The sequence below is a fragment of the Melanotaenia boesemani genome, chromosome 12, assembly GCF_017639745.1.
Source record: "Melanotaenia boesemani isolate fMelBoe1 chromosome 12, fMelBoe1.pri, whole genome shotgun sequence".
Classification (NCBI taxonomy): Eukaryota; Metazoa; Chordata; class Actinopteri; order Atheriniformes; family Melanotaeniidae; genus Melanotaenia; species Melanotaenia boesemani.
Genome location: NC_055693.1, coordinates 21,858,927 through 21,881,811, shown reverse-complemented (window position 1 = coordinate 21,881,811; position 22,885 = coordinate 21,858,927). Strand labels below are relative to the sequence as shown.

The 22,885-nt window shown below is 37.9% G+C and overlaps 2 protein-coding genes across 4 annotated transcripts; both read left to right on the top strand.

Moving 5' to 3' along the window:
• Nucleotides 1-1,461: 1,461 nt before the first annotated feature.
• LOC121649844 (taste receptor type 2 member 40-like) lies at nt 1,462-5,791 on the top strand. The gene is made up of 2 exons (XM_042000946.1): nt 1,462-2,212; nt 5,769-5,791. Exons 1-2 carry the CDS (start codon nt 1,462-1,464, stop codon nt 5,789-5,791), a joined length of 774 nt encoding a protein of 257 aa, XP_041856880.1.
• Nucleotides 4,897-22,881, top strand: kansl1l (KAT8 regulatory NSL complex subunit 1-like). Of its 3 annotated transcripts, none has more exons than XM_042002289.1 (16): nt 4,897-5,136; nt 5,769-6,908; nt 11,221-11,359; nt 12,956-13,108; nt 13,893-13,996; nt 15,070-15,244; nt 15,444-15,630; nt 15,730-15,858; nt 17,545-17,691; nt 17,935-18,035; nt 18,945-19,057; nt 19,350-19,413; nt 19,498-19,610; nt 19,821-19,941; nt 21,853-22,086; nt 22,425-22,881. In XM_042002289.1, the coding sequence occupies exons 2-15, from the start codon at nt 5,812-5,814 to the stop codon at nt 22,060-22,062; spliced, it is 2,853 nt and encodes a 950-aa protein (XP_041858223.1). In that variant the 5' UTR covers nt 4,897-5,136; nt 5,769-5,811; the 3' UTR covers nt 22,063-22,086; nt 22,425-22,881. The 3 variants fall into 3 exon arrangements, with proteins under 3 accessions (XP_041858223.1, XP_041858224.1, XP_041858222.1); XM_042002290.1 differs by having other exon boundaries at nt 11,218-11,359; nt 15,444-15,618; XM_042002288.1 differs by having other exon boundaries at nt 11,218-11,359.
• The last annotated feature ends 4 nt before the right edge of the window (nt 22,882-22,885 follow it).

Sequence of the window (22,885 nt, the reverse complement as noted above, 5' to 3'; positions counted from 1 at the left end):
GGTGTTGGGCAAAGCTAAAAATTGGACTCAGAAAAGATGACCTTACTCCAGTCTTCTATTGTCTTCTTTCAAACCTCAGTCTCAGATGTTTGCTTCTCACTGAATATGGTGAATTTTGCATGAATCCAGTCCTGCCATTGCTGTGCACCCCAGTCTCAGTTTGCCACTGTGTTTGACAGTTACTTGATGCCAGTTTATGGTTCTTGAGTGATGACTTTGCAGTCATCCCTTCCAGTTCAAAGTTGTTTTCACTCGTTGTCTTCATAAAGATTGTGTTTGTGTAGGATTTTAATTTTTGATAGTGATACTCAGAGATGCTGATTTAAGAATATACATAGCAGTGGTCTCATTTTCTTCCAGAGCTGTATGTGTAACTCAAAAATGTGTGTGAAACTATGAGTAGTCAATTTCATATGTGAGTTGAAAAAAAAAAACAACATAGAAAAAACCCAACACCTGTACATACAACCAGATGATGTCTTAAATTAAATAGAAACTAATCATTGTCTAACCATATCAATAAAAGGACACTCAGCATGAAGTTCCCTTTGCATTTTTTCAGTCTGTGAAAACAATCATGTCTTTTGTGACTTTGAAAACCACTTCCATTCGTCTGATATGAACTGAGATGGCACCAGAAGTTACCTTGAATCTGTGACTTTCCATTGCAAGTGATGTGCTGAATTACTGGAGCTTCTCTTTAAAGCAAAGCTTTTCTTTCCTTTTTTTATTTTTTAGTTATTTATTTTTAATCTCACAATATAATCACAAATAGTAAAATGAACAAAATGACTGATATTATATAAAATGGACTTGGCTGTACCTTTTTTTTTTGGATTTTTCATCAAATGGATTTTTTTTAATTTTCTGTTTTACATACAATACAAATACCACACAAGAATTATAATAATAATAATAATAATAATAATAATAATAATAATAATAATAATAATAATAATAATAATAATAATAATAAGAAGAAGCCTGAAGTTTAAAAAATTTAAGAAATTATTACAATGAATATTGGCAACACATCAGCTAAGCTTTCCCCAGCATTTATACATATATATATATGTGTATGTACTATACTCTAAATGGATAAAATGATTGCTTATTACAATTTGTACTGTAATTACTCAGATATATTATGCACAGTAGTGTATCTATTAACAAATAGAACTTAACTTGTGGGCTCCCATAAGTGGAAGCTGCATGATGACAGTTAAACTCAACAATTCCAGTATTACTTTGTATCCGAATGTTGTTGTTACAGAACATGTAAAAGTGATTTTTTTTAGGTTATTTCACAGCAATGTGCTGTATTTTCATATTCTATTTGCATGTGATGCAAATACCAGAGATTTGCTACACTGCACTGAGTCAGACTGCCTCGCTGGCTTCCCTGTAGGAGGATCACATAGAGGTGAAGATACCAAAGTAGAAACAACACATACCAGAAAGATGGAGTATTCAACATGGGTCCTAGCTAATGGACCTCTTTTTTTCCCAAATTTCATACTGAATGCATTTTTTATCTACTGCATGGTGCGACCACTTTATGGAGAAAGGATCAAGCAACCTTTGAAGCTTCTGCTGAGCTCCTTGATTGCCAGTACAGTTGCTTACCTGATGCCAACCTTTGTGGTTTTTTTCTTGAAACATCGAACTGAAAACTATAAGATTACTCAGCTTTTACGTTTGATATCCGTCTTCTGTTTGTCCACCAGTATATCCTCCTGTGTTTGGCTGAACTTCTTTTACTGCACTCAGATTGTACCTGCACAGAGAGGACTCTTCATCTGGATTAAGAAGAATATCAAACGCTTCATCTTCTGCATTTGGTCTGTTGAAATCTTCTGCAGTTTTTTTGACTTTGTTGTGGTACTTATAAATAATTTTCCTGCTTATGACTCTGGATTCAATGACACTTTTACAGTGAATACATACCAGTACATACAGATGCCTGCAAGAGATTCTGTGGAACTGAAAAAAATGTTTGTCATTCTGACTGTAATGCAGAGGCTTCACTTTTATTTCTGTGCCGGTGTTATGGTGATATCTAGTGGTGTCACTGTAGTCTACCTGGCCAGGCACATGCGGCATATGGTTGAAAATGGACAGTCCCTCGCTTGTTCAAAGTTAAGCAGTCAGGTGAGGGTCACTGCCATGGGCATCCTTCAAGGACTTCTGTATCTGTTCTTTGCTTTGTGGCGTGAATATTTATTTTTTTCTGATCAATTTAATTCTCCATTGATTGATCCATATATACGTTTGACTGCCAACAACTTGTACATGACAAGCACCACATTCAGTCTGGGAGTTGGTCAGGCTGTGTTCAGGCAGAGAGCCGCACAAATCTGGACTAGAGTAGCACAGTTGTGCAGAAAACCAACTGTACAACAGTCAGAGCAAAGAGCGTAACTCTGAAGCTCAGGCCAGAGGACCAGAACACAGGTATACTACAAACAATAGCTTGTCTTTGTATCTTAAGTGATGCAAGCTGTGCAAATGTATATCAAATCTGGGAAACTTTTTTTTTTTTTTTTTAAAGCAAAGCATTGTATATTTTGAAATTAGCCTGGTTATAATCTTTCATATTTACATGATACATGCTTATCTATATTTTATAGGCAATTATCAAGCAAATTTGAATATTCTTTGCCTATCTATTTATCTATCTATCTATCTATCTATCTATCTATCTATCTATCTATCTATCTATCTATATATATATATATATATATATATATATATATATATATATATATATATATATATATATATATATATATATATATATATATATATATTTATATGCTTTTCCAGTGGTGGAATGTAACAATGCACCATCTCAGTCACAACTTTAAAAACTTTACTATATTTATTTTGAGAAATCAGAGGAAATATTGTACAATATATAGAGTGATTACTTTGTATAATTAAATAGTGTTAAAAATATTTTATAGCACCACCTACACCAACTATATCAACAGACTACTACCTAAAAAAACAGCAGCACAAAACTAACAAGAATTTCTAACAGTATGCAATTACTAGGGGCTTTCTTTCTGCAGTGAAACTTTAAGCACGTTTAGCTGATAATCATAATTTTCACTGCAGGACTACCTGCAGTTTTCTTGCTCCACTTGTTGCTAAACATCAAGAAAGCTGTCAGGTCAGTACACTCATAAATAAATGATTTCCCCTTTAATCTACTGGAGGGTAGATGATCTAAGATGACACCTTCAATTTCTGTCGGAAATGTCACAGCACACAAGCTCCACTCACAAAATATGAAGCCATCTCTTCATAATACAATAGCCAGAAGTGGAAATATTTTGTTTATTAATATTGAGGCCCATTAGTGATTTTTGACACATGCAAACTTTATTTGTAATTCTACATACTGCCATAGTCAGATTTATTGCAGTTAATTTCAGTCTTTAACTAAAACCTGAATATTAAATAGTGATGCAGACTCCTGCATTTTCTAAATGTGTTTATTGTTTTCTTCCTGTTGCTCCAACAATGTACCTTGAAGCTAGTATACTTACATTGCCATAAAGAAGTGTGGTACATAGTAAATAGCTATAGTAATTTTCAGCTTTGTTTTTTTTTTAAATACTTAAGTGTGAGTCATTATGTAAAATATGTTTTTAAGAATTATGAGAAAGGATCTTGCAGATAAAAGATCTACATCTTGTAAAAGACATCTTATGAACTGTTGCACTAATAAATCAAGGAATCTTTTTCAGTTCATCACTGTGTGCTTTTTTTTAGACAATTCTGACACTCAAGCCCACTTCAGACTGTTTTTTTTTTTTTTATTTTGTAGATCCTCACAGAGATAACATTGCAGGTGACACTGATATTTGCACAGGCTCTTCAAGATGTCATACTTGATTTGTGACCTCACAGATAACATCCACCAGTGTAAAGTCCAATTATGAAACTCTGACATGATATTCTTGTTGTCTTGAGACTAATTAGACAATATTTTGAGTTTTGACATTAAAGATTTAGTTTAACTAAATGTCACATCTTATAAATCTACGGTGGTTAAAGTTCATGCAGCATATTTTCCAAGACAACTGCATCTTGGCACTTAGTGTTGACTCAGTTAAGGTAATGATAATTACACTTTCTGGATCAAAAAAGTGATAGTTTTACTGATAAAATTTCTCAATACAACATAAAAAGTAGATAAACAACTTGAGACAAATGTAAGCAAGATCCTGCATGAACCATTAAATGCCACACAAAACTATTTCAAGTGATACACTATAACCACACCATAAATGGGCAACAATAGTACAGGAAATTCTTTAAAGGGCTTATATGAATCACTCTTGATGATGTGACCCAAATATCGCCTTTATTTACTACATTTAACACATGGTCTGTTAAACAGGGGGAATTTAGGAAAAAAATTGTTTCTGACCTTGCTACCAATAAAGATGAAAACCTTTTTAAAGTTAAATATACGTTCAAACTGTGCACCATAACATGCACAGACTCCAAGCAACTGTTGTAACCCAGTATAATAAAGAAACAGAATGATCTAGGTAGCATACATTATAATTAATGAATTCGAAGTTTTTAGAATAATAAAAAAGCAGTTAATACAGAAATATTATGTGTTTTTGACCTTTTTTGTATTTAAAGAGAACAATGTCAGGTCGATATCTAGAACTTTGGGAATATGGCATTTTTAACCCATGATTTAACATCTGTCGTGTATGAGTTAACTTTTCTTTTAATATTAATGTAATGCTATGACAAAAACAGAATAAAATTTAATTTTGTCGATGTGAGTTATTTTATGTCTGAGCCTCAGAAGAGACCCTGAAGGCCCCATGAGTCTGGTCCAGCCCCTCGCCTTCAGATGTACGTTGTTCGGTTCGGTCGGCGGTTGGTTAGAGGAGGAAAAGAGGAGAAGGAGGAGGGTGCGAAAAAATTCCCGTCGAAGGGGAGCGGATTTGTTTTTATTTATAATTGATTTCCCTTGAGGAAAAAATAACTCTCGCCGTTGTGAAAAGCCTGTTTTGTAACAAGAGAAATCTCAGACATCGAACTGTTGTGATTAGCATCTAGTGGAAAACGCGATGTTCAGTCAACGGTTTACCTCCTGGTCAGGTGAGTAGCTGTAGACTTCAACCAGACTTTATGTTTCTGTTAACGTTTGTGGGAAGGCTTTGCTAGCGCTAAGCAGCTGCGGTTACATATTTGGTTTTCTATTTAATCCCCTGAGAGGTTATGTTTGACCTGTGGAGGAGTCGAAGTCTCCGATCCTATCGTTTGTTTTTATTCCGGTGTCCTTTCCCAACATAACTCGTTGGTTTGTCAGTTTGGTCGTTAAAAGTAGAAAACAAGGGAACAACGGTTGACTCAAATGAATCGTAAAAGCAAGAGATAAACTAGAGTTTCATCAAACAATTTATGTATTAACTAAATATTAACTATGAACCACACAGATGAAAGTGTTAGGAAGCAGGAAAACTGGTTATTAATTCACTAGTTTTCTTCAGGCTTATAGAAAGCTCAGTTAACCAACGTACAGAAGTTGGTGTTGTTTTTTTTTATCTAGTCATAAGTGATGCCCAGTAATTTAATTATTTATATTGTCTTGAAATTCTTAGATAACTGTACTGCTATTTGTCCCAAAATGTTTGCTTAAATGTCTGCTAAAATGACATTGAAAATAGTTTTTGTGTGGCTAGTGACTGTGCTGTTTTACTGTATTGTGTTACTGTATTTCTTGGTCTTAGATCTCCTCAGGCACAGCCTGTGAACTCTGCTGCCAAGAGGGGAATGGCCCCAGCCCTGACCAAAATCCTGAAAAATGGCCATGGGATCCACTTGTCTTCGCCTCCTGCCTCTGCCACAATAGACTCGAATGGGAGAGCCATGTGTGCTACAGAGCTGGATCCTCATATGAGATCCACAGATGATGGTGACCTCCAGAATATATGGCTAAACCTTTGCTCTTTTCGTGCTCTGGACCCTTGCTTCCCTTCATGCGCCCCGGATGCCTCTGTGAACCCCGGGCTTTCATCGTGCGTGGAGACGTCTGCCAGCCAGTGTGAGATGGTACCCCTGTCCAGTCCAGGCTCTCTTGTCAGGTTTCTCTCTTTTAATAAATGCCACAGAGATTCCCAGCAGGTGTCCACTGTCTTCCCAGGTGTGTCCGACATGTTTTTAATCCCTGTTCCGGAACACAATAGCCAAGGGGCTTGTCTGATGCATGGACAAAGTGCGGTTCCTGAATATGGACCAGATGGTGCTGATGTGCATCACTCCTATTTTAATCTTGCAGGTCCCCCTTATTCCCATGGAGACATTAGGTTTTGGAGTGACACTCAGTTGCTTGCAACCCAACCTACAATTAAGTATGAGGAAGTAACTAGAATGGCCTGCCCCCCTCTTCCTTCTTGCCATCCATCTTCAGTGCAGCCTGGCATTGGCATGGTAAACCGTGATCATCAGGGATCAAATACTGTGTTAGAAGAGGCTGTGAAGGAGCAGCTGTCCAGGCAGGCAGGGCTAGAAGGCCGTGCTTGGAGGCTACAAAGGAGACTGAAGGCCCTGCTGGGAGAGCATGCTTTGTTACACTGCAGCCAGCAGTTGGAGGGACTGAAGAATCACTGTCAACTTGGAGATGTTTCACATGACCACCTGGAGTCTATCCATTATGGTTTAGCATCTCCACAAGCATGCACTAATCCTCAGTTTTCTTGGCAAGAGTTGTCCAGAGCCTCGCCTTTCTTTACAGAGGTCAGAGAGTTCAGCTACTCCAGCCAAAAGTTGCTGAAAGGCCTGCAGGAGGACCTGGACTCAGAGGCCACAGGCAGCAGCAGCTCAGATGAGGAGTCAGAGGAGGACAAGATTTATGGCAAGATTTCACCTGTGTGAGTAATCACACACACATACACACACACACACACTGATTAACATGTAGAAGATTTAACATTTAGGCAACAACTCACCTAACAATACAAAAGCTGTCGGCTAGTGTGTGTGGTTTAAAAAAAAAACAAAACATGGCACGTAGTAGCGGTTTGTATTTCAGAACAAAGTTATGAGACCAGATTCATTCATCCTTAAGGGGTTGCTTTAATTTTAGTTTTTTTTTTATTTGTGTACAAATGCACAGCTGGTAATCACAGCTAAATAAACCAGCTGGAGTTTAGAGACTTAGAGAGAGTTCCCTGAACCATAAAACCAGATCATTTCAGTGCCAGGTATGAAGTTAACCGGTGATGCTGAAGAACACAGCATCACAAACATGTAGGGAGTGTTAGGGATTTGGTGGTCAGAACACAGCTGTTATTCGAGCTGACATTATCGTCCTTGTTTTTATTCAGACAAGTGGACAGGACACACAAAATAACCAGAATTGGAGATAAAAACAAAAGCAACTAAGACTAGTATGAATTGAACTTTTTTTTTTAAACTTGCTTTTAATCATTTTAATGTAATTTATTATTTTATTGTGATTATGTGTTGATGCCTTTTACTATTTCTAAATATCTGCAATGCCTTTGTTTTATGTAAAGCACTTTGAATTGTCCTGTACATGAAATGTGCTATACAAATAAACTGCCTTTCCTTGAAGAGAGTAAAATATGTTAAATTAATTTGACACGAACAGAAATACTGAAACAAACATCTAAAAATGTGGAGAATGACACAAAAATCCCACTGCTGATTCTGTAAGTTTTCAAAGTCAGCTGTCTCAGTGTATGAGGCCCACAGGGCCTCCACAGTTCCTCCATCCATGTTTTACTTGGCCCTCAGTGACATTTACATTGTGGCTGTCGTTGGTACAAGTTTTGTCTTTTCAGCTGCGGAGTGTGTTATGACATTTTATTTAGCCATGCGCTCACACGTAGTTCTCTCTTTCCATGCAGCAGTCATAATAGATTTAACTGACGAGACAGCCCTCTTTACCCACAGGGTAGGAAATAAACACAGGCTTGCCAGCAAAGTCAGCAGTGTGCCAGCCATTCGGCTTTTTTTAGTGCTAAATACTTTTAAAAGTGTGTGTGTGTATGTTTGGATTGAATGCCTGAAGTGCTGCCATACACAAGTACTTCCTAAAATGGATTTTTATTGCAGCAAATGAGGGGAAAATGTTTTTCTTTTTTTATGTCTTTAGTTTACTGTTGTGTGTAAGCAGTGTTTTGTTTTGAGATGCAAACAAACCGCATGATCGTTTCCAGCATCTCATCTTTATTTTAATCACATTTATATTTATATTCTGCCTTTTCAATTAATGTCATGGAATCCCATAAATTGAGTGGAAAAGTTTCCAAAACAGATTGGTTATTGGGCAGTGTTAGATACAGAAAAGGAGGCATTTGGGGTGGTCACAGCTTTGCTCAGAAGTAAATATGCTGCCTTGTTTTTTTTATGAATTTACAATTGTCCCACAGTTGTGAGTTCTGTAAACAGATTTTTGATTTGGTTTGAACTGATTTGGGAACCATTTATGTGAGATTGCTTATGCTCCAGGACATCCTGAAAATTGGAATTAACCACAGAATGAAGGTTCAGATAATAGTGTGAGTAGTTAAGAAGATAACTGGATTCTGTCAGCACACAGAGGCTGTTAATGTCACCTGGTGCTATCATGCCTCCTTGGTGATCCAAGCATGTGTGGACAGCTCTAAGTACAGGTGGAAACACAACGGATTTGATGCAGTCCATTGGTTTTAAACAATATGCTATTATTTGTTATGAATTGGGTTGTATGAATACTGATTGGATAACAATGGATTGGCTCAAATTGATTTGTCTGTACAGTCCTCTGAGATGACATTACAGTCATTTAGCAGGCGCTTTTATCCAAGGCGACCTACAATGGTTAGGCAGTACTGTTAAAGGTTTTGCCAAAAAACCCTGGGGGAATTAAACTCTGGTCTCCTGCATAGGAAACGGATGCTCTACCAACTGAGCTATCCAGCCACTATGACATTGATGAGATGAAATTGTTGTGAATTGGCACTATAGAAATAAAGCTGAGTTGAATTAAACTCAAGACGTAGTGAGATCTGATAGCTACACCCACAGTCGGAGGTGGTTTGGAACACATGTGGCCACAGTTCTTGTAACCGTGTAAATGTTAACACATCCTGACCCACGTTGATTGTGTCCCCACAGTGGACTGTGTGTGATGCATTCAGTTAATCACATGCAGTACACGTATGTGATGTTCAGACACAAAAGATCACTCAAGATGAGTATTATCAGGTCTTAACTGATGCACACAGATCTGTCCATTTGTGACTGGATCACACAAGATGTGTGAAACCACACCAACGTCATCTCACAGCAAAAAGGAATCTTTGGGCTCTCTTCAGGTATTCCAGCTTCCTCCCAAAGTCCAGAAACATGCAGGTTGGGGAATTGGTGGTTCTAGATAGGCCCATAGAAGTGTGTGTGTGAGCACACATAGCTGTTTAACTCTGTGTATTGGCCCTGTGATGGTCTGGCAGCCTGTCTAAGGTGTACACCACCTCCTGATAGATGGCAGCTGGAATAGGATAAAGTGGGTATAAAAAAATGATGGAAGTATAGAAAGCACTGAAGAATACTTTGTCACCTTCATAAACCCCTATGATAATGAATCCTTAGTTAGAAGAAGAGCAGTGCCATTTATATTCCTAGTGAAAAAACAAAACAAACATTCCTTTGACTCTGTTTCCAGAGTTTGAGCAGTGAGCAAAACAAAAATGTTTATTGGGTCTGACAACAGGAGCGAGAAGAGATTGTTTAATGTGTGAGAGGTTATAGGTTTGTAATTTTGTCCTTTTATTTGGGCTGCTCTTGTTATTTTCAAAGTGCCAGCTTGCCCTTTGTCTAACAATGCTCTAAGGTTAGTGAAACACCCCTGGGGAGATTTTTATGACAGGTTCCTCCTCAAGGAGGATAGCCCCTTGCTGGGGAGGGGGTGGGTCATTGCTTTTGTTTAGAAAATGTTGAACCACTTAGCCTTTAACACTAAAGAGCACAAACTTGTAAAATAGTGACATGGTTTGGCTTTTAGGACCTTATAATAGTCATTTTCTGCATTGGTAGTAATGCTGCAGAGCATCAGCTGTTACTCATAAAACATTTTCTTTAATTACACTTTATGGGAGTATTCGTCTGACTAAGTGGTTAGGATTAAATGGAGGACCCACCCCTGAAATACTAATGCATCTGCATGAGCCAAGGAACTGAAATATCCCAGAGCCACTTGCTGTAGCTGGAACTTTATCCAGTCACAACTTGGCTGTGAAATCTCAAAACATTCTCAGTGTGTGTTTTGTTCAAACCCATATTTTACTCAACAATGTTTGAGCACTATCATGATAAATATGCAGTTTAGGGACTGCATGCCAAAAGGTACAAAGCAGCTATTCCTCTCTTTGTCCTCTCCTCTTCTGTCCCAGCTAATGCTTGGCAAATATTCCTGGAATTTCCTCATTATACAGTTGGGAAGAGCTGCGGGGCAGTCAGGCCTGGTCATTGTCTGTGTAAGAAAGAGGGCACCGAACAGATAAGTACACTGAAAAATGGTTAAAAATACTGATATTGACCAGTTTTTAACTTGATTTTTTATATATTGAGGATCATTTCAATGTAATTGTCTCCAGACAGGCAAACTACATCTGGGTTTTGTGATTAAATAGGCCAAGAGTGAAATAACTGCCTCATAATATCCAGGGGGATTGTGAAGTGCGCTGTGTGTAGCTGCTTGCTGGCCAGCCTAACCTTTCCCTCTGCAGCAGAGTGTTTGAAGTGGGGTAGACCCTCCCTGTCCAAGCCAAGGTCCAAGAGCACTGCCATAGCAACTATTGAGCTGTTGAAGTCAGCCACACACTCACATACATATACATACAAAAAGAACAAATGCTAACTAAACCTGGAAGTGCCATGGAAACACCATGTAGACAGACAATAGACTCAATCAATTCACTTTTTTGTGTTTGATAATTCTCCCTCTGGAAACATCCAAACTGCTTTCATGTGCTACTTTGCTTTGATGATTTAACTCACTATCTTTAAATATAATCCCATCCATGTATGAAGTCTAAGATGTTTTATATCAAAATTGTCTTCTTTTGAGAGTGAATGGCAATTTTTACAAAATTGTATATGATAAATTATTGAGCTAATAAATCAGTATTAAGTGTCCTCATTTATCACCCATCACCCTGCACTTCCTGCCAGCAGCAGCAACTGTGAGAAACAGTGGCTGGAAGAGAGAGCAGAGCTGAGCAGCAGATGGAGCTGGTTGCAGCTGCGCCTGGCCGAGCTGGAAGGGAGGATCCAAGAGCTGGTCAAGCTCCACAGGCACTTATGCTCCACTAAGGTATGAGAAATTTTGTCTATGACCACATCAGTAAAGGACAGTCTTTGGTTGGAATGATACAAAAAAAATATAAATCTACAATCTACTTAGTTCCTGCCTCCTTTGATCAAAATTACATCATTTAATCCTTCTTAGTGTGTGAAAAATCTGGGTGTGAGCTGGATTTTACTCCATACATTAGAAATGCAACAAAAACTGGATTTTATCATCTTAAAAACAGTCCACCCATTTCTCTCTCTTGTCAGCACGGAGGTGCTGAAGCTTTCATTTCTAGTAGATTAGATTACTGTAATGCCCTGCTCTCTGGTCTTCCCAAAAAGTATTTCAAACTTAGAATTACTTTAGAACTCAGAAGACCAGAGGGTGGGAACACAAAACAGCTGTTTTAATATCGCTGCATTGGCTCCCCGTGCATTTCAGGATTTAGTTCAAGATTCTTTTAGTGGTTTATAAATGTCTTAATGGTCTTGGACCTTCTTATTTATCTGACTTGCTTTTAAATTATGAGCCCTTGCGGACCCTGAGATCTTTTGGTACCGGTCTTTTAGTTGATCCTAAAGTAAGGACTAAAACTTACGGCGAGGCCTCTTTCCATTATCATGGCCCTCGTCTGTGGAACAGTCTGCCAGAGAACCTCAGGGCTGCACAGCCTGTTGATGTTTTTAAAAAGAGGCTCAAGACCCACCTTTTTAGCTTAGCTTTTAAATGAACTTTATTTGATCTTAATTTATTTTATATAATTTTATTTTATGTTATTTTAATTTTATTCTGTTTTATTATTGTTATAGCACATTATTTTATGAAGTCTTTGATGTGTGTTTTTATTATCGCTGCTTTTAGTGGTTCTTATTGTTTCTTAAGGTTATTTAATCTTTGTTTTAACTCCAGTGTTTTCCTCATGGGGAACCTCCACACTGAGGGTTTTGCCTGCTCAGTCTGGGGGTTGTTGCCATGGTGATCCTCCTTGTCTGGGTGGCTGGTGTTCTGCATTGCAGCCTTACGGCTGTGGTGTGGACCCCAGCCTGCCCTGATCTGGGTGGTTGCTGTGGAGTCGGCTTCTGTGGACATGGGTGGACTGGCTCCTGGTGTGGACCAATCCCCATGATATTGTTTCCTCACAGCAGCATCAAGCCAGATGTTTATTACTTTTAGTATTTTATACCTACATTCAGTTTAGAGCAGGGGTGCCCAAAGTTGGTCCTTGAGGGCCGCTATCCTACAGATTTTCCAATGTTTCCTGCTTCAACACACCTGACTCAAATAAAATAGATCCAACAGCCTATTAAGTTTTGCACAATGACTCATCAATTTGAATCAGGTGGTTTTGGAGCAGGGACACATCAAAAACCTGCAGGATTGTGGCCCTTGGGGACTGGAGCTGGACACCCCTGGTTTAGAGACAGAAATTAGGGAGTCATGTTTGTGCATAATGGGGGAGTGGGGGGCAGCTGTTTTGTATGTGTATGCATGTGTACACGTGCGACTGTGTGTAAAAGAGAATATAATGAATGTTTTTTTTTGTAAAGCACTTTGTGTTGTCTTCGTCATGAAAAGAGCATACACAGTATGCTATCATTGTTTTTGTCCATCTCTCAGGGTGGGGTAGTGCTTGCAGAGTCCCAACCACTGACTGACAGGCAGATTCAGCACACTCTGATGAGGGAAATGGCTGGGTTGTCCTGCACAGCTGCAGATACAGACACTGAACCCTGGAGCCCCACACACCTTCTGCACAACATACAGAGACAGGTAGGAGGGGGGGGGGGGGGGCTTCCACACAAACCTATAAAACCAGGATTAGTCAAAGGATTAAGAATATCTTTTTGCACATTATGTCAGGCGATTGTCCTTTTCATGTTGGTGTGTAGAAAAGTGCAGGGGGTTGATTATCTGTAATGCTACAGTTTGGGGTAGAGAGGATTTGACTAATCAGTTACAGCGTGCTTTCTGTTACAGCTGTGTGTTATTTTGCTAAATTAGAAGCTGCAGGTGGAATAAATAAAAGTGTTTCTCCTTTATAATGTCACCAGGTCGTAATTGTCTCAGAGGGAAAGGGTATATTAATAGTTCCAGTTGTTGAGGCTGAGATAGTTATTGAGAATTGCCAATTAACCTAAAACCTGTACAGTCTTAATGGGATTATGAGTTGGTTATAGATGCCTGGATATAAATGTCAATCTTTTCTAGTTTCAGTGTATGCTCATGAACAAATCACAAACAAGCATTTTTGGTGACTCCAACTCCAAAGAGAGCACTTTTCTCATTTTTTGTTTTTCATTAAGAGTTGGTCTGAGGGGGTAAATTTAAGTGCAGTCTCATACCTAAATGTGTGTGCTGTGTTTAATGTGTGCTTATTTGCCTGCTTGGATTGGTTAGTATTCCACTCACTTGGCACTGATATGAAGTCAGATATGAAATCCAAGTTTGTCAGCACAGCTGTGTATTGCACACAGCAGTTAGCTTTGTGCTTCATGGTTCAGTTTCACCTTATTGGTGTGTGAAATGCATTATTTGGGTGATATCTTCTCTGCAGAGTGCCCAGCTTAACCAGATTGTGAACAGTCTGATGCCTCCCCTCAGCTTTTCACCACTCTCTAAGCAAACCCAGACCTCAAAGGGAAGGAGAGCCCTCACAAGGTGTGTAACATCAGTTTTAATGACTTATAGCTGAAGAACATGTTTTTTTTCTATCCTCAAACTTTAACACATATTTTGAACTGAGTTCCTACTATTCATTTATTTACAGTGTACATTGTAGTTTGATAATGATTTAAAACCCACCAACCAGCAGTAGAGGTGTTGATTCAGTGACACATGGGGCTGCTTTGGGTCTTAGTTTGCAGTGAAAAGGCAACAAGGGAAGTAAAGCTTCACAGCTTTCCTAACAGACAGAGCAAAGACAGCTTCCTAAAGACCTGCAGCTGCACCCTTACCATGCTTTCTTTGATACAGTATCCAATTGTCATGGGAAAAAGGCCTGTTGATGTTACTTTTTGTTTTAGGAGTCATTGTCTGTCGACCTTAATACTAGTATATATCCTGCTGTCTGCATTTACTAAAGTTTAGCACACACAAACTTTCTGAGTTGTACGTTGCCATGGTTTTATCATTTGGCTTCTTTCTGTGTACAGTAAACCTGAAAGCTAGCCATACCCTTGTTATCAAACATTGAAAGTGACATCTAAAGACATCTTGTGTCTTTAAATATGTGTAAGTAACTGATGTTCATTTAATAAGCCGTGCAGGTTACATCAGTCAGGGCTCAATTTAAGGGAATTTTAATATTTCCATCAAGCTCAGCACTCGATCAGACAACTACCTGTGTGTACTTGCACTGATATTATTTTACCTCTTTTATGTCTAGACTAACTTGTCAGTTCTAAAATCATGTTCCTACTTGTAAAAAAAAAACAAAACAAAACCCAGTGACTGCAGTGTTCTCTGACATGAATATTGCTTTCAACCCTGCTGCCTCTCTAACACTCTGTGGTTGTGAAGATTAAAGCTGCAGAATTTATGGAAGACATTCCTGTTTTGTTTTTGTTTTTAATTCATGTATAGTAACAAGAGCGCATAAGTAGGTTTCACTTGTTTGTGGATCTTATTGGTGAGCAAGATGAGAGACCAACACTGAAAATCAGCTTTTTTTTTTAAGTGCATGAGTCATAACCCTGGCATTTTCATGACCTCATCTGATCTTGTTTCTGCAGTTGTCAGAGTGGAGATGATGTATTTGTGTCTGGGAGCTCTAAGAGAAAGAAACTGTGGACCAGGAGACTCTTCAAAGCTGATGTCTCATGTGTGTGTGCTCGCGCCCGACCCCTTATCACCTACCACAAACGCAAATTATTCACTTTCAACAACGACAACCCTGCATGTGCACTGGTAGGCTTCATTCTGTCTTTATATCCAGCTACATGCAACATAATGCTAACCAGCAAATTTTCTTCAAGATCTCTTCCATTATTATAATATTGCTGCAAACTTACTTGATTATATATAAGTTAACACTGAATAAAGACAGTGTCCACGATCCATATACTAAAGAAAGTTTTCTCTTTGTTTTCTCATTTTTGTGCTCTAGAAATCAAGGAAGTCAATGTCTGCATTCTCCTCTTCTCTCTCATCAACTTCCTGTTCATGTGGCTCTTCTTGTGATCCTGTAGCGTTGTGCTCTGATCCAGACTGCAGCTCCAGTTCTATCCTGTTGTCCAGTGCTTCTAGCTCCAGGCCTCACTCTGTCACACCCCTCTCATCTGGTAGGGGAAATAGTAGGTGCAAAACCAAGGAGAGAGGCTTTAAGAAATATTTGGTGCTTAGACTGCGGTATGTTTTTCATCGTATTTTAAAATAGTGTAATTTCCTCCCAGACTCCTCTACATGTCACAGCTTGCAGAGGGTCGTGGCCAGAGAGGAATGGTCCCAAAGACCCCTTACCAGTTCTCAACTGTCCAGTCCAGCAAACTACAAGAGAAACAGCTCCACGCCACAGCACAACAGTAAGATCATTCCAGACATACTAGAATGATTAATATTCCTAATCTTGTTCCTCTTTCTTTTTTAAACACCCTAATTTCACCTACAAACATAGGTCAAATTCAACCAAAAACAGATATTACCACTGTCCACTCCACAGTAAAGTCAATAAACAAAAAATCAGCACCATGTAACTACAGATCAACACTTTAAGGTGTTAGCTGTGATCATGGCCAAAGTAAGACTGAAAGCAGCTATGCTTAAGTCAAAACTAATTAATAAGTAACAGGATAAGAACACAGAGGCAATTAAAAGGCTCTCATGATGACGTTTTATTTGACGTATAATGGTACAGTTTAACCATGAGGCTTCTTCCTGGAAGGCACAAGTTTTTAGTTTTTTTTTGTCTTCCTTGAGTAGGAATACTATTTCTTCTACTGAGTTACAACCTCTTACAGCATATCCCATACTTCCCCACTTTCTGGCTATCTGCAACTTATTTTATTTGCATCAGATAAAATAGATTTACATTTCTGTTTGCTGCATTTAAAAAATGCTTTAGATTTGCTTCACTAGTAAATGGAAACCCAGTAGCAAACACCTTGTAAAGAAAAAAGAAGCAAATTTTATTTATTACCTTTAGAAAAATCAACATTTTATTTTCTATTTGGCTTTGTAGGCTTTGTTGTAAAAAAAATACTCAGGGAAAATAAGATATAAAGATATATAAGTTCCTTTTAGGTAATGAAAGGGGAGCAAAATTATCTTGCCAAAGCATCACCAGTCAAACCTCAAAGTGTGTAAAATATTGTGGAAACAGTCATGGAAATATGACATTTGTTTTCATTTCATGAGGCTATTTTTAGTCTGATGAACAGGAACAATTTTCACACTAATGCAGGATAATTCTGGTTAGCTAAAGTAATCATAATTATGTCTATAACACACTTGGTTGTATAGAAAATGTGTAAAAAATATATGTATTAATATATATTCATTAAATGACTTGTTTCTACATTCTATCTAAATAGGTTCATACATAATAAAAGAAAGCTGTCATTTCATGTTATTTATCCAGTTCTGCCATTTCCCTGTGTTTATTGAAGGTAGAATAATAACTGTTTCACAGTCGGCAGGGGATGTCGACCACATTGATTGGTTCTCTGCATGTCAGATAACCCGCTGGGTCTCCATGAGACATCCAGCTGAGCAGTAGATGGACATCAGTTGGCGTTTCGCCAGTGTTGGGATGTCTCTTTAAATATCTGTCAATAAAAAAAAATGATAATTTACCTTTTCTTTCACACACCTTCAGCAGCACTGGTTTCAGGGCTTTCAACAGAGCTTACTCACATGGTTGCATTCTAGATGGATGATCTGCATTTACTGGTGATGGATTTATTTTATTTTCCTTTCTTGGAAAGGTGGATTATTATCCATGTTTCTATTTTTATGCTACAATAACAAAGCAGGGAGAAAAACATATGACGTTATATAGACAAAAAAGGGGGAGCATGTAAGAGGAGACATAAATCAACATTGAACAAATTAATTGAAAATGAAGACCTTGTGTGTACAGGGATTACTTTACCAAAATCTTGTTATGAATGAAAAAAGGCAAGCCTTTTGACTTTACTAACTTTTTCGCTTTGTGAGCGAGGATTTTCACACAATATAAACCCAGTCTGTGTTTTTGTGTGTCCTTATAGGCTACAAATTCAAGCCTCATGCAAGGCATCATAAAAACAGAGTCATGGGTCTGTCACCTATCAGGTCATCATACTCTACCAGGGGTCGTTGCAGCAGATCCAGTCAGAGGAAAAGAAGGAGAAGACGTATCCACAGACTGACAGAAGGTTTATAAACACAATCTATGCTCACTCGGCATTGCTCCTATACACAAAAAATAAATGTTTGTGATAAAATGACATCAGTAAAATTAACAACGCTTTGGATCCTAACATCAAACGTATGTAAAAACAGAATTTGTTACTCACTGAAAAGGAGATCAGAGTAATGCAGCGGTTTAGGTCTGAATAAATCAAAGCTGTGTACAACTGGTCACAGATATATATGTGTGTATGTGTGTCTTTGCTCAGATAATGAGAATGTCCTCTACCAGCTTTTTGACTCCAGAGAAAGCTCGGATGATATGCTGGAGGAGAGCTACACACCAGTCACACACAATCAGTCCTCACAGGTAAAAAGCTAAAACATTTGTTTGTGATTACAGGATTTATGTGACACAAAGTCCTGGTAGTTAAGTCACAACATTATAACAAACTGTTTAATGCTGTCAGTCTTGTGCAGGATCTGAGCATCAGGGTGAGGTTTTAATCATTTGGATGGGCTGAAAGTTGTTAGGCAACGTTTAGACAAGTTGGTGCCTAATTACATCATTACTGAACGTAATGCTGTAATGACTTGTTATACACTACCATTACATTTATTAACTGTCTTAGAACCAACTTTGGATGTTTTTCTTTGTTGTGATATGTGTAAAGCTGTAATTTGAAAGCAACCTTTTTCTGTGTGACATTGTACAAATTAACTGGATTTCCCCAAATAAAATCACATGTATAAATTGTCTGATCTAGACATCTTAAAATCTGCTTTACTATTTGCTATTTCGCACACAACAAGAAGAATATTGCCATCATCCCTGTACCTTTACTAAACAGTTGTATTATCACACTGATGTGGAGTGTCTCTTTACTATCCACATCTTCTTGTAAGCCATTTTAAGGCATGTAATGCTTCTCTACATTAAGCAATGGAGGTTGTTTGCATAGTTTCACAGTTCTTATAATAAAGTTATCACAAATAAAAGAGCTGTGCAAAAATGATTACACTTTTTTTATTTGTCTGCAAAGGTCTTAGCAAGTGGATTATTTCAGATAGTTTTCAGTTGTTGCTTAAAAAAATTCACACTTGCAGTAGCTGTATATGTACAAGCATGAGCTGTCCAGAATAATCCACCCACACCACTAGATGTGCACAAACATGTACAAAAGATCATTTGACACAACAGCTTTTTTCAAGGCATCTTGATGTCAAATGACTTCCAATTCAAATCTCGTACTTAAACATGTTCCATCTTTTCTTCAAGGGCTTTGTCCGCAAGCGCCAAGGAGATGGAGTGTACAATATCAATGACATTGTCATCCCCATGTTTCACTCTAAAGTGGAAAAGCTGCTATACAAAGGCATCTTAACACCCAGGTAAGGAAGTACAGTGCTACAGAAGATGATCCATTCTGTAATGGATTATTTCAATGACCCACTTTGAAAATATGTTTAGAGGAAATAACAGTCAATTTTCGGCACATGAATTTGATTTTGGTTTCCTATTACTGGAAAATGTACATGGGATTTTTTCCTTATATTTTCTTGATTGATTGTGCCTGATTTGAAAAAAACAAAACAGAAATATACCATTTTCTGGTACTCTTATGTTATAACCATGTCCATTACCCTTACTTTAACAGTAAGATTAAATTTGTCTATCTTGCAGTTGGCGGTTAGTTGATGTCCAGTCTTCAGTTGAGACAAAGGCAGAGGAGGAGGAAGAGTCGCAGGTAATAGCTAATTTGAATATAAATGCTTTATTTTCTTCTGTGATCAAACTAATGCTTTCATCCCTCTGTGTGTGCTGTGGACAGATAGAAGCTCTTGGAGATGAAGTCTTTGCTCAGAGGCACATGACTTTGGAGCACAAAGAGAAGTTGCGCTGGTCAATCTGGGAAAAAAGGAAGCGTTATAGACGTCCTACAAGGTGAACACACACACATACACTAGCTGTTACAAATGGGGCTCAGGCAAACTGATTTAATCCCAAATTCTTAAAGCCTGTGCTGAATGTGCAGTGCAGCTGTTGGAGGCTTGTTTTGTTTATCTGCACATAAATGCAGTCTGTGAAAGCAGACTGTTGAGAAGTGGTCTCATGGAATTTTATGTGTTATGCTTGTTTTTCTTTTTTCTACAGATCTGGCAGCAGGCTGTCAGGCAGTGTAGGCGGGATGTGCACATCAGGGGAGGAGAGTTCTGTGGAATGGAGTTGGGCTCAGCTGGACGCTGATGAACAGCCCCAGTCAGAGGAGCGGCCGGTAAGATCAAAAGCACTGCAATAGGCACTTCACATTTCCAAGCCAAACTGAGAATAGGAGGGTTTGTATATCCAGGTGATACAGGAGTCAACTCAAATAGAGTCATACACCGAATCTTTCTATTGGGTGTGAGTTTTAGAAAGTTTCTGTCACAAGTATGCCGTTTCCTCGAGCCTTTGTTGCTGGAATGTTTTGTACACCAATACTCCTTATTGATACAGATATTTATCAATATTGCCTACTCGTACTACTCTACCTAATTTGGTGCTATACTTAAAGGCATGTTTAATGTACTGATTTCCACATCTGCGCTGACTTTGCTGCTATGTATGTTTTGCACCTCATAAGTGATATTGTATAACCTACTACCACTGAGTCCCTCCCTGAAATAAAAACCGTGGCTCAGCTTGTCATGGCCCTCTGTAGCTTCAACTAATTTTTTGATAGGAATATGTGCAAGTCATGGCTTCAGTATGATGACACAGCCAAACAGATGAGTGGTCAGTGGACCAGTGTAATATTCAACAATGTATTATTTAAAAGCATGGTGTTTCTGCAGTTTGAATTATTCATCCAAGACTATACAAAACCAGTTATCCCTGTCAAATTTAGCCCCAACTCAGATGGATTGCCTAACACTTACTGGAAGCCACAGGGAGCAAAACATACAGGAAGTAAACTTTCCCTTATATAGCAGGTTGAACCTGAGTGTGGTGTGAGATTATTTGAGAATAAATCAGAAACACCTGTAGTGAAACTATACTGAACTGAGATCTATTGACTGAGACATATTATAAAAATAATAATTGTTATTTTTTTACTTTGGTTTGCCCCCATGTCCACTAAGCATTATCCATAAGGAGGAAGATGCTGCTACTGAGCTAACGCAGACAAACTGTGCTGCTCATATTTAGTGTTGTTTCTGTTAGGCATTGACGGGTTTTGTATGGTTTTTGTAGATATAACTGACCTGAAACCAATTTATTAAAGTTTGTAATATGCATTCCTATGATTTAACATTCATTGTTAATACTGGATTGCATTAAATTATAGGTCTTTTTAAATCAGAAGCTAACCTCGATCTTGAATGTCGATTCATATTAGTCTACAGGTCCTTTAGTTTCCTTACATTGTGGTATACGTAAGCATTAAAACAGAAAAAAAATCCATTTCCCCAAAAATCAGAAATTTAAACAAAAGTGTTATCAGAATGACAAAAAGGAAAATAAAATGACAAAAGAGGCTAAATATTATGGAGCAGAGCAAAAACCACTTTGCCTGTGGAGAACTCTTAACTCTTAACATTGGTTGAAGGATATTTTCTGTAACATCGTTGCCTAAGACAAAGAAATGTTATTTCACTTTCGGGTGACATAAAGACTATAAAGCAGCAAAAATAAGATGAAAACTAACCAATACGTGTTCTTCATTCGGCTAATGCCAGCTAGATTAGTTCTTGAGAGGCTACTTGTCTGCACTTGTTTCTCCCGATGTTGCACTGATTGTAGTGCTCTCTACCTCTTGTTGATTGAAGAGCCGCTACTCACCATCACAGATATGCTTTAACTTCACTGCTTTGCACTTCTCCTGCAATCCAGTACCCAAACAAACCGTGATTAAAGCACAAGCTTTGATTTTTTTTTCTTACTTTGAAAAAGTCTTCTGATCTACACAGATATCAAAGACTAAATTTAATGAAATGACCGTCCAAAAAAAAAAAAAGCTGTTTTCTGTTTTATTTTACAGCTGAAAATGTTTTTATATATATATATATATATATATATATATATATTGTTTTATTTCCTAGGTGAATGATATAGAATTAAAGCTGTTAGTAAAGAAATTGAGTATTGCTTTCAGATAATATTACATTTTTGACAGATGCTACACTTTGCCTTGTATGCCCTGCAGCCTCAGGCACCTTGGGAGCCCAGAGTGTTTCCTTTGGATGAGAGTGAGGAAGCTTCCCTGCTTTCTGCAGAAGAAGGAAGAGTTTCATCAGGATGGACAGAGTCCAGCTCAGCCTCCCACTCATCAAAGAGCCCCAACAGCCGCATCTCCCCAACTCAATCGGCTTGTGCTGCACTGCCCTCTCATGGACAGAGTGAGAGTGGCAGCTGAGGCAGCAGTGGCAGCCTTTTACATGTAAGCTGGAGATGAAAATTCATGTACTCCTTTAATTTATAAATAACTTTAACTAATTATTTTTTTAGCCGTTGATTTGCTTATGTAGTAGTTAAACTTACCAGTAAATTATCTATTGTATAAAATTATTATTACTTTAATGCATTTGAATCTGCCAAAATGATTGATTCATTTAGTGATTTTTCTTTTTAATAAAAGTTTTATTTCTTTTTAAAGTCAGGTTGTTAAAGAAGCCAATGAGAGTTAACAGGCATGATTGTTTTCAGCAGGGACTGAATGAATCTTCAAAATGTTCACATTTATCAGTTAGATTAATTATGGTTTCATTTCTTCTCTAGATCTCCTCACATCAGAGACCATGAGCAAACAGTGTGCCCAGGAAACCTTCATTGGGATATTAACTGCACCCCATGAATATACTGATTTGATGTAATTAGCTAAATACTTTGGTGGAAAAGGTGATTTTTTTGTATAGTGACACGTGCCACAGTAGTTTTAACTGACCTCTGTGTCTTCTGCTGCAACTTCAGGTTTAAATGTGAAACAGGTACCATACATAATCCTGACCTTCCATATACTTTTGTGTGAGTTTGTATACTGTTTGTAGTTGTCATGGATTATTTATTTACACAGTTGTCTTAAAAATGAACACATAGACCTATATTAGACCTATATTAATATAACTTCTATTTGTTTACACATGTCTTTGATTTCACGTGTTGTCATTTGTCTATGTATTTTTGATGAAAAAAAAGTAAATATTCTTATTAGTAAACATAGTGGATGTCATGTCGATATC

Bases quoted from the DNA above. Each gene is read 5' to 3' on its own strand.
- LOC121649844 (XM_042000946.1), top strand. From the start codon at position 1,462: ATGGAGTATTCAACATGGGTCCTAGCTAATGGACCTCTTTTTTTCCCA. The intron at 2,213-5,768 runs GTGAATATTTAT...TCTTGGTCTTAG, and splicing joins TCTGTTCTTTGCTTTGTGGC to ATCTCCTCAGGCACAGCCTG.
- kansl1l (XM_042002288.1), top strand. From the start codon at position 5,812: ATGGCCCCAGCCCTGACCAAAATCCTGAAAAATGGCCATGGGATCCAC. The intron at 15,631-15,729 runs GTAGGTGCAAAA...ATTTCCTCCCAG, and splicing joins CTCATCTGGTAGGGGAAATA to ACTCCTCTACATGTCACAGC. The intron at 19,611-19,820 runs GTGAACACACAC...TTTTTTCTACAG, and splicing joins CGTTATAGACGTCCTACAAG to ATCTGGCAGCAGGCTGTCAG.